The sequence below is a fragment of the Genypterus blacodes genome, unplaced genomic scaffold (genome assembly GCF_046128005.1).
Source record: "Genypterus blacodes isolate CSIRO-AG114 ecotype Tasmania unplaced genomic scaffold, CSIRO-AGI_Gbla_v1 ptg000087l_1, whole genome shotgun sequence".
In the NCBI taxonomy this organism is placed as follows: domain Eukaryota; kingdom Metazoa; phylum Chordata; class Actinopteri; order Ophidiiformes; family Ophidiidae; genus Genypterus; species Genypterus blacodes.
In genome coordinates, this window is record NW_027466892.1 from 13616 (window position 1) to 25579 (window position 11964).

At 44.9% G+C, this 11964-nt stretch overlaps 2 protein-coding genes across 2 annotated transcripts; both read right to left on the minus strand.

Annotated features, from left to right (window-relative positions):
* Window positions 1-1046: 1046 nt before the first annotated feature.
* On the minus strand, window positions 1047-4936 carry hs2st1b (heparan sulfate 2-O-sulfotransferase 1b). The gene is made up of 7 exons (XM_076158801.1): window positions 4388-4936; window positions 3513-3751; window positions 3330-3415; window positions 2865-3003; window positions 2677-2774; window positions 2268-2425; window positions 1047-2138 (listed from the first exon to the last, which is right to left on the minus strand). Exons 1-7 carry the CDS (start codon window positions 4509-4511, stop codon window positions 1912-1914), a joined length of 1071 nt encoding a protein of 356 aa, XP_076014916.1. The 5' UTR covers window positions 4512-4936; the 3' UTR covers window positions 1047-1911.
* A 1971-nt stretch (window positions 4937-6907) lies between these two features.
* On the minus strand, window positions 6908-9564 carry LOC143007451 (claudin-18-like). Its single transcript, XM_076158799.1, has 5 exons — window positions 9345-9564; window positions 7846-8010; window positions 7625-7760; window positions 7432-7545; window positions 6908-7169 (listed from the first exon to the last, which is right to left on the minus strand). Exons 1-5 carry the CDS (start codon window positions 9562-9564, stop codon window positions 7028-7030), a joined length of 777 nt encoding a protein of 258 aa, XP_076014914.1. The 3' UTR covers window positions 6908-7027.
* Between the last annotated feature and the right edge of the window lie 2400 nt (window positions 9565-11964).

Consider the following 11964-nt stretch of genomic DNA (forward strand, 5'->3'; position numbering starts at 1 on the left):
AGAGGCGTTCAGCGGCGCCACGGCTCCCTCTAGTGGCCAACAGCGGGACAGCGAGCGAGCCAGGGAGGAAACTGACAACACAAAACACACAAAGCATCAAATACACGTTTGACTCATGTTAGGAGGGAACTCACTAGTTTACAAAAATTAAAAAGATAAATCAAACACTTAGAATAAACTAATTGTATGAATTATGCCTGAAGACCTGAGGTGTCCCTAAAACAATATCACCAACCAACCAACAAGCACCTAAGAGTCAAACAAGAACACAGATATAGTTTGAAATATTGTGTTCCTAATTAACCTTCAAGCTCATCAACCACAATCAATACAGAGCGCAGGCTTTTTTAATTGAGGTGAAGTCATTATCAGACTGTATTCATCTGGTTAATGACACAAAGTTCCAATATGCCTGCAGCCAAACTGGTAATTGAGTTCTATTTTCTGAGATGGGCCGGCTCTCCTTGTGTCGCCGGCCACAGAGCCACAGTGAGTGTGTGTGTGTGTGTGTGTGTGTGTGTGTGTGTGTGTGTGGAGGGTGGAACAGCCTGTGGCCTGCTGGAGCGTGAGGCTTCTCCCCGCTGACTCTCCTCCTCCCTCATGTCTCTGCTGCCATCACAGAGGAGACAGGAGCGAGTCAGAGCGCTGACTTCAGCACATCATCATCATCATCATCATCATCATCATCCCATCCCAGGCTGTTACTTCACCGTCTCACTGGTTAAGTACTCCCTGTTGAGTAAGATACAGCCAGGCAATTATTCTGTAATTATGGAGCCAAAAGACGGGAAAGTAAATTACTCTAAGAGAGCAAAACGGCTTTTCAATCAGGAGCACATAAACACACTTCAGCCTAGCAAGACAAGTCCTCAACCCCACACACACACACACACACACACACACACACACACACACACACACACACACACACACACACACACACACACACACACACACACACACACACACACACACACACACACACACACACACACACACACACACACACACACACACACACACACACACACACACACACTAGAGTAGAGAACACAATGAGCCCACGTCTCTTCTGGTATGTATTTATGTGCGAGCCGTTAAAGTGTTAAAGTATGAAAGCGTTCAGAACACAAAGAGGAAGAATCCATTTGATTGATACATGATTGATTGATCCACACACACACTCTGCGTCATGATAAAGGCACTAAAGCTCCACCTGTTGGCTGGATGCGACCCTGTGACCTCGGACGGACCAGCGGCTCTGATCCACCCTGTGCAGTCTGGATTAACCCCTTCATGACTCGATGTCACTCAACAACAGTTTGGTCTTACATGCACAGCGAGTGACTGTGTGATAAAATACTGATATGATGTGTTCATGTGTGTACAAAGAGAGCAGAGACTCAGAGAGATAGAAAAGGATTGGAATGATGGACAGATTCTGTAAGGTTTGGTCCAAATGAAGCCCGTGTGAACAGAAGCAGTCTCTCTTCTTCTGCAGCAGTTTATCATGTAGATGCTCCACTTTGTAAACAATGAGATCAGAGCACCTACTGTTCAATGGAGAGTGGAGGAAAGAACGACACGACGTGGAGGAGGTCCATGTTCTGACCCGGCTGAGGTTCAGAACACCAAGACTGTTTGATATCGAAGGCTGCTTGTGTTTCAGTTCTTAGATGGATCAAACCGTTTCAGTGAAGGAGCCAGACAGGTCTTCCTCACGTTCTCTACCAGCTGCACCAGGACACAATGAGAGAGAAGACACAGCTGAAACACTGTGCTGGTAGAAGTGACCTTGTCCCGTCTTGTCTGGATCCTAACAGAACTCAGCAGAAGCTTCATCACTTGGTCCCTCTTCCTCTTCCTCCCAGTGTTTGACTTCCTTCAGTCCTTCCGTTCAGCTCGGTGCCTCTAGTTGACTTTGGGGTAAATCTTCTCGTAGAAGAAGCTCTGGGCCAGGACGTAAAGTTCTCCGTCCTTCTCCCTGACGGCGTGAGCGCGGACAAACTGGAACTGTTCAAGTGCAAACTCATAAAACTCGTTCTCCATTTTCCAGAAGTCTGACTGCTGCAGCTTGGTGATCGTCTCTTTGGTCGGGGGTTTCTTCTCTGTGGTCTTCCTCAGATGGGATTTCTTTCCTGGAGGAAGAAAAAAAGGGGGGGAAGGAGGGTGAGACACAGCTGATTCAGTTCCTGCCATGTCGTTACAATGCAGAACCAGGCCTGGCATGAAGACAGAACCAGACTGAACCAATAGTGACGCTCTACCTGTTCTGTACAGCGTGGTGGCTCCCTTGAAGAAGCGTGGGAGTGCCGCCTCCAGGATCATGATGAAGTCCTCCAGCTCCTCCGTCACTCCCACCAGCAGGTACTCGTTCAGCAGGTTGTACTTGGCCTGATCCAGGGCCCATCTGCTGCCCACGTTCCTGCACACAACACACAGCAGCATTCTGTCAAACTAGCAACCAAGCCAAAAGCAAAGGGTTCCATTCTCTCCTCAACTGGTTTAGACTGAAAGGCTCCTTCAGGTTAGCATCAGGAGGATCTCAAGGTCAAGCAGTGGGATTATAGAGGTGAGATGCAGACATGGGGGATAGATGGAGGCTGTAGAGACGTATAGGTGGTGATGTTTGCTCTTTGTTGTTGAGCAGAGCTGAAGCAGGTGCAGTGAACTCACCAGCACTCAGAGTGGTGACCACAGAAGAAGGGGATCTGGAGCCAGAGCTTCTCAGGAGCACAGTCTGAGCCCCCCGATGACACACACTCATCAAAGGTCTACAACACAGACACACATCAATACAATAACACTACACAGGCAGGCAGTAATATGACTGAACGGCTGATCTCAAACAGAAGCACATGGACCTTCTTGTCTCCTTGCTTCCTTCTGCGGAGGCCGGGCCTGTAGTCGTCTCCAAAGCGTAAGAAGTAGTAGTAGGACACCAGGCGCTCGATGGGGTCCCGCACCACGTTCACATACATGGGTTTACCTTTGACACTGTATCTGACAGAGGAGAAGAAGAAGAGACATCACACCTTCATCTGTAATCATCCTGGAGAAATAAAGATGGCCGCCTTTCCCTGCATCATGTTTGCATCAGTCAAAGAGTGGAAGTGTCTCCTCCTAATGGATCCGGCTCATGGAAGAACCCTTAACCCATTAGGAGAATTACCTCTGATCACAGAAATGATAATGTCACAGCTGATGAGGACGACAATGCTATTAAACAACACCAACACACACATTACAGATCAATACAGGAGCCCTCTATCTGCTCTGGAGCTAAACTGGGTCTAAATGCTGGCAGACAGACCAGGATCCTGACTCACTTTGAGAAGTCCAGGTACGCCACATGGCCGTGGTAGAAGCCTGGCTTCATCTCTCTCCAGGAGGACACGTTCCTCACAAAACGCACCTGCAGACACAGAGAATGGAGGCTGAGTGTGGAGCAGCAGGACACACAGATCACACACACACACACACTCTTTATCCTGAAGAGCTGCTGCCCTCACCTGGTCCTGCAGAGACATGACAGGGTTGTTCTTGGTGGTGTTGATGTGCAGCACGTGGAAGCGGTTCTTCCCACACAGGTCGTAGGCGATGTTGGTGAAGGAGGTGCTGGCTGTCTTGGGCACTCTGTTATAGATGATGACGGTGTCGTCTTCCTCCCCCGGGGAGAAGAACTCCCTCACGCTGTCTTCATTGTGACGGCGCTCCACCTCCGCCACCTCGTGTCGGGCGATGGTGCGTTCTGATGGAGGAGAGGTGGAGACGCTCAGTATGAGCGACGAGGCTGCAGCACAGTTAACTCATCTGAGCTCTACTGTTCCACACTCACACACACACACACACACACACACACACACACACACACACACACACACACTCACACACACAAGCTTCATCCTCCTTCAGCTCACACAATGGAACATTAGGAACATTATCAGAGCCAAAGACTCCTGATTGACAGCAGAGGAGACGCTTCCTCTGAATTAACAACAACTTTAAGGTCCCAGAACAAAAAGGCTTATGGTAGTTTGGCAGCTGTTTAACACACACACACACACACACACACACACACTGTAAGGCTGTGTGTCTAACAATCTAACACATTATTCTAACACAAGCTGAAGTGAAAGCAAACCAAAATCAGAGTGAAAAAGGTACGGAGAACAACAAGACTCTAAGGCTCCTAAAGACTCTGTGGTCTAGATGTGGATCAGGTCTGGACTTGTCCTCAGCCTGATCACAGAGTGTCTTCATGTTCACTCTGTCACTCTGTGGGAGTTTAAGTATGTGTGTGTGTGTGTGTGTGTGTGTGTGTGTGTGTGTGTGTGTGTGTGTGTGTGTGTGTGTGTGTGTGTGTGTGTGTGTGTACTCTTCTCACCTAATCTGACTCTGGACTCCTCCAGGGTCTGGATCTGGTTCTCCAGGAGAAGCATCGCCACTCCAAACGCCAAAACCGCCAGGAGCTGAAACTTCGGCGGCATCATGATCCGTAGCAGCGCCATCAAACGGCGGGACAAAACATTACACTATTTCAGAGCTAACAGCTAGCCTAGCCTACGAGCCTGCTACAGTTCAGTCACTGCTTTAGCTCCAACAGGTCACAATGAGACAAACTACAGCTGCGTGACTAAACTACAGGTTAATAAGTAACAGATTGACTTCCGGAGAGCTTCATCTCTTTCTAATTCTACTGTCGAGCCATGAAACGGAAGCTAGCATCATCTTAACTCAAGCTAACCTGTAACGTTAGCTAGTCCGTCTGTTTCAAGTCGACCGGAAACAGAATCCAAGCAGTCAAACACTTTTAATCAGACTCGAAACGAGCAGGAACAATGTTAAAGCGAGTCACAGCCTGATGAGTATAGAGTCAAAGATCGGACGCTTGTATCGTCTCTGTGTTGCTGGCTCATTCTTCTTCGTGGTGTTTACTAACAGATTCTACACAGAAACCAGTGAAACATGGCGCCACCTACCGCCCCGGAGCGGAAGAGAGCTGGCGTTCTTCTTCTGTTACATTATTGACAACATATCTGCCTCTCCATAAACAGTATTACTAGCCACTTTAAATCATTCAAACACAAAAAGAACAGGACCGCTTGTGAAAAAATGGATGTAAAAATCCATTAGAGAGTTAATTATCTTTCTCCCCCTTGTTTTTTGAAACATATTTGACATTTATTTAATGCTAAATATCAATGGAAATATTTATAAATAACGGTTTGGATCAGGCATTGTGACTAAAGTGTGGTTAAACAGTTTACATATCATATAAAAGGGACACAATTTGAATCATGTGCATGTCTCCGGTTGTCTGCACAATACAGAGACATCTTATCTAATGTCAAAAGAAGAGATAACAAACCTGAAGTTCTAATTTAGAGCAAATGTCAGACAGACAGAGAAAAACAATGAAAACAGGAAGCTACAACTACATGCATGTATACTTTCACACACAAGTTCACTTTTTCATCTGTGTGTTACTTTACTGGGGGAGAGAGGGGGGGGGGGGGGGGGGGGGGGGGGGGAGAGGGGGAGATACAGGCTGTCAGATAATCAAACACTTCTTCTTTTGATGTTTATTTCATATCTCAGATCCTGACACCTTCTACTGCAGAGCTCTGAAGGACAAAGGTCAAACCACATTACATTACATTACGATCATTTGGCAGACGCTTTTATCCAAAGCGACTTACATTACATTACCACCCTTCGCAGAGGGGGGAGCAATTGAGGGTTCGGTGCCTTGCTCAGGGGCACCTCGGCAGGGGCTTGAACCAGCAACCCTCCAGTTCCCAAGCGGAAGCACTACCCACTGAGCCACTGCCTCACCACCACAGTGATGAGTCCTGCACATAAAGATGAAAGACGCAGGAAGGACAGAATGTTCATGCACGTCTCTTTGATCTTTTGCCAGATTCTCCTCTGTGGAGCTCTTTCAGGATCAGCAGGTGGAGCTCCACCCAGCTGAGCTGAGCTGAGCCTGATGCTCCATATGATCCATGTGCAGCTCACATCCTAAAGCAGGTGGAGGCTGATGCTACCTAAAGCTGCCCACATGACACAGCATCATTTGGATATTTGCAAAAGATGTTTACTGTTTTCCATCCACTAGTGTTAGAGAGATCATCCTGCAAAGTCCTGCAGACTGAAGCAGTAAGACGATGCAGGGAACTTCCATCAAACTGAATGCAATGGCAAACTGAATGCAATGGAGAAAGGTTTGGTAAGGAGCTGCTGGGTCTTAGGAGAGCAATCAACCATCCAGTGACTTTTTGTCCCTGGAAGTCTAAATGCTTTGATTGCCTGTAAACAAAATGTATCTAAGATAAACACTTGAACCTGTCAAACACTTGAACCTGTTTCCATACCCTGATCTGAGTTACATGAAGCATGAAGAGCTCTGGAGTTTGTGACGTTGTTCTGTCCTTCATGTCGTGTCGTTTCACAGCCAGAAGGTGGAGCCAGAGCTCTAAGAATGAAGCTCTCACATGGTCTGAGCTCACTGAGGGGAAACACTTTCATTCATCAGTCATAAGGATCTGTAAATCTAAAAACAACAATAATAATAATAGTTAAATAAATTTTGAAGCAGACCTTCAGGAACAGATTCTTTTAGTTGTATCTTTGTGAGTGTGTGAGCACTGAAGCAGGTAAATGAAGATGTTCATGAAGGCAACACAGGCTTCAGTTTCTGTCTGCAGTGATCTAAACTCTCCTTCATGATGAAATGATGTGGGAATGGAAAGTCTCAACAAATTGAACTTAATGTGTTTTATTGACACAGCCATAATAACAAAAGGATTACAAAAATGTTTGATAATTAGGATCAATAAGGATGCATTAAGTCAAGCAGTCCTGCCAACTTAAAGTACAAAGAATAATAAAAAACACAACACACTTTTACCATCCATCAGAGCAAAAACAAGAACATAACATTGTGATGATAAAGAGAGAAAACAGAAACAGAATATATAACAGAGTGAAGTCAAAGTGTTCTTCTCTGAGAGCCTCCTCTCCTCTACACGTAGTCAAACTTCTGGTTGGACTGCCTCCCGTCTGCACTCTGAGCCCTGTAGGAGTCGTTGTAGCCATGCTGGGGTCTGATGTCGCTCTTGTAGATGGTGTGTTGTGAAGCAGCTTTGTAGGCCATCCCATCATACCTGAGGACAGCAAAGTAGTTTGTGATCAGGGACCGTTTTTTGGGGGGAAAAACTGATGAATTGTCTAATTGTTTATTTTGTAGAAGAAATAAACAACAGCAGTTTGTTGAATGTAAGTAGAAAATGCAGCGCCCTTCATGTTGTTGCATCTTGCTAAATACATACTTCCCACTATATTACAGTATAATATTGAGGAAAATAACAGAAAACACAATATGTTCCTTTAGTGTGGATCTATGATTGAATGTAAAATGGAACGCACCGTTTCTCTGTGTCGGCCACCATCCCGCGACAGGCCAGACACATCATGATGCCTCCGATGAACAAGACGGCTGCACCGATCCAGCCCACGAAGAGAGCAGGTCCAAACGTGTACCTGACAGAAGAGCACGGCTAGAGTATCTCTGACTTTACATCACAATCTGCATGTAAATGGAAGTGAACAGAGTCTTTACCTTGGAGTCAGACCTCCTGAGAGTCCACCTATGCCTCCGCCTCCATACCCAAATCCACTTTCTGAGATGGTGGTGAATCGAAAACTTTGCACAATCAAGTTAGCAAAGGCCGACACCCCAGCAATGCCTGTGACGCCTGAGGATTCAGAACCAAAGTGACATCGGTACAAACAGGATCTAGCTGCAATATGATATCAATGCTAAAGGAAGAAGTATCGCACCTGCAAGAACAAACATGATCCCAGCGGTCAGAGTCATGGTGGCTTTCAGATTGTCCTCCATGTTTCCCATCTTCAAGCACTTCAGTGCAAAAATGGCGATCAGGCATCCGATCGCACCGAGAACAATGCCAACGATCATCAGGGCTCGTACGGCCTGGAGCAGAGCTGGAAGGAAAACGGTTTGGAACATCTTATTCAGGCAGATAGGACCTAGGCTGAACAGCATGTGACTTTAATCATGAACATGTTCAGGAAACAGAAAGGATTTTGAAAAGCATCAGCAGGCAGCAGCTTCTGTATCTGCAGGACGTCTGTCTCCTCCATCAGAGACAGACGTGAGATCATTCTGATGATTAAAAAGAGATACTATTTTTTTTTTTAATCTGAATTCCCCTTAAAGTTGTGATTACCTACTTATATCTATGTTTTAAAAAAAGTGATATAAGGCTCCTCCCAACTTTCAGTAATAAGATACATAATGTGAAAATAAAGTTCATATTGTGCTGTATACAAATATATAAATATTAATATTATATATACACATTTCTTTTTGGTTGGAAAGAAGAAAAATAATAAGAAGGATTTTTTTTGCCGCCAGCTCTATTTTTGAAAATGAAAATAAATAAATAAATAAATAAATGTCCTAAACGATCAAAGCTAATGTTGGAGCCTCCCTGCTCCCTCCTCCCTGCTTGTTCTCCCTCCTCCGGGCCTCTTGTCTTACCTGGCAGCCCCAGTATGGTGAAGTAAGGCCTGCACTGTGTGGTGCCATAAGATGTGCCTACACACGAGTTCCACAGACCAGAGAAGGTGTAAAAACTTGTCACAACTTGAGAAGAACGGTCCTGAAGGCTCCACATGTCCATGGCTGTTGCTGCTGATATTAAGAACTCTCCCAACGCAGACAACATGAATCCTAACAGCTGAATCATTGCGGCGGCCATTTTCTTGCTCGGAGGAAGTAGAGTCCGATATCAGGCGGTCATGAAATGGCAGCGGCTCTCTGTGCTTATCGTTATGTATGTTCCAACAAGGAACAAGCCTTATCAGATGTTTACCTCCAGTTCTGATGACGCTTTGTCCCAGTTTCGGGAAATCACAGTGGAAATGAATGTCCGCCCTTTGGTAACAGAGGGTGTGGTCTGACCTTCCATCTTCTCTGAGAACACTCCACTGTCCCAGCATGGGGTTCAATCAGCCACATTCAAAATAATACATTCATATAGACTCAATTTCATCTGTTGACAGAGTTGTACCTTAGTGAGAAACGGATGAAAGTTTACTAATGATCTGATTCGCCTCAACCTCTAATCAGCTCTTCACCCAAATCCCACCTATCCATACGGTTTCATTTAAATCCACGACTCTTCAAGAGATCCTGCAGGCAACGAATGAAAACGTGAAGTTCTATAGCAATTAAAACGGCGATAAGCAGCTATATAATCCACTACCTTCTGCTGTACCCGCTCATCCTGTATCTGATGAGAAGTAGACTTTACCTGGCAGTCCCAGAATGGTGAAATACGGTCTGCACTCTGTGAAGCCGGAGCTCTGCCTGACGCAGGAATTCCACAGGCCGGAGTAGGAGAACACGGCGGTGACGGGGTTGTCAAACAGGTCCTCTGTGGCCCACTGGTCCATCCCTGTAGCTGCAATTATTCCTGCTTCTCCTAACAAACTCAGGAGGAAGCCCATCACCTGGCAGATAGTGGCTGCCATGCTCCTGCTGTCGTGTCGCTGCTGGTGGGAGAAGGTTCAAAGCAGACCAGCTCTCCTGTGTGTGTGTGTATGTGTGTGTGTGTGTTTGAGTGTGTGTGTGTGAAGTCGAGAAGGACTTCACCAATGACCCCAGTTGTTTGCACACGTCCCAGTCACTTCAGAGGTTGGGTGGAGCAAATTAGTATCGGTCTGAATGATTCATGTTGTTTATGTTCAGGCAGGATGCAGACAGATTTATTCTTCATCATCTTTAATCACATTTATTTTCTTAATTAAAACAAAATAGTGTTTGTCAAATAAAAATAAAGGAAATTCAGAGCATGTAGGAGTTCAGTCACCTGAATTTATATGCCTACATTTTGGCATTATTGCTTCCCTCTCTGTCTATTTTCTATTTCCTCCTGTATGTCATTATTTCCCCACCCCTGCAGTGTCTTCTAGTGTAACTGTATTATGAGTTGGCCGTTACAAAGCTACACTAGAAATTCTAGACATATTCTAGAATTCTTGAACAAAAGAAAGTCTTTATAAAAACAATTGTAGGAAATTTGAAGAAAAGGCTCTTCTATCCTTGTCATGTGATGAGGCTTCTCTGTTTTGGAGGTCTTGTGTGTGTGAAGGTCAGTCTAACGTGTAAATATGTTCCATTTCCTGTCCATTTAACTTTATAACTGTCACAGAACTATACCTCATCAGGCTAATGTACATAGAAACAGCTTATCTGAAAGAATCAATCTGAGCTTTATCAGCTTACTGCTTTACTTCAATTCATCAGGTCAAGTCACAGAATTCATCTATTACAATATTTCTTATATTTTTTATTTTTCTTGCCCTTGCTCAGCTTGAGTTAGAAACAGAGTGTGTGCGTGTGTGTGTGTGTGTGAGCTGAACACTGCTCCGTGTGTAGCCGACAGCTCTGAGTGGTGATGGAGTAGAAACGCTGTATCGTCGTTCCACCAGCAGCCAGGCAAGCTAAAGCAAACACTGATATGATTGTAGGGAACTGAAACCAATTTGCGTGCGGCTGATACGTTGGGGACAAAATGTGGGACGCTGCTGCTGCTTAATCGAAACTGGGCTGTGGCTTTATTTAGTACAGACAGAAAAAAGACTTAGAACTCTTTACAAGGCCAAGATTTCACATTTCTCTGGTGATATATGATAATAATAGAGTTTAGATAAAAACTGCATAGATTTATTTTACACACCTAAATGTGTATTTGCCAAATTCAAGAATTAATTTTATTATTATTGTACATTTTTGATGAAGCTAAGTTTAAATGTATGCAAAAGTCAATTGTAGTCAAACTGAAACATATTTATCACTTTATCTCTGTTATATTATACAGGACATTAACTATTGATCTGATAGATATTATTTTACTGATAGATGGAATCTCCAAAGTCATCACATTATTCATTCTAGCATTGAAGTGATGGCTGTACTCAAATAAGAACCGTTCATATAAAACTGAGACGTGTTTCAAAATCAGAAATGTTTAAGATTTGGCACGGCAGGTCACAAATGAAAGCACTGTGAAAATCAGTTACATTGGCCCACACACACATGCACACACACACACACACACACACACACACGCACACACACACACACACAGTGAGTGAGTGAGTGAGTGAGTGAGAGAGTATGATTTGATTAGTAATTCCCAGTAGCACCCAGTCCTTCATGCTGTGTTAATGGTTGGAGGCCAAACCTTAAGCAAACAACTTTTCCAGCATCACTGGAGCCACTGCTTATCACTACAACACACCTACAAAGGAGGCAGTTTGATCCATGTAGAGACATATTTGCCAGTTAGTAATGAATCAGAACATTACAGTACAGGTCTACGGCCTTGTGATGCAGACGCTCCAGCTCGTGGATCTCGCTGGGTCGCTCTGTCTTATCTCTTGTATGAACTTCCTGATGCGCTGGCTGAATAAATGTCCACTTAAGGGCCGGAGAAGACCACTCTCTCTCTACTCATCCTCCAGGTCTGCAAAGGCCCGGATCACAGAGCGTGAATGAGGAAGGAGAAGCAGCACCTCAGTGGCCTCATGATGCAATCTGGCCTGGAGATGAAGAACATGTGAGATGGTTGATCAGCAGGTCACACACTGTTGAGCAGCATGTGGCAGGAACCTGATGCCTTTTCCCCCCACCGGGAAAAAAGAAGTTTGATAGAAGATTTCATAGCAACTTCCATTTTGAACTCCTGTCAGCAGCTCCATTACCGCTCAGGCTACAATAAGAAAACACTAGAGAGAGAGAGAGAGATGTGCTGAAATGATGAAAGGCTGTCTTGGGAAATGGTAGAAAAATGGCCTATTTACTTTCTTCCACCTTTGGACTTCTAAATGGGTTTTATTCAGTAATGAGTGCGCTGGCATCCAATTTTC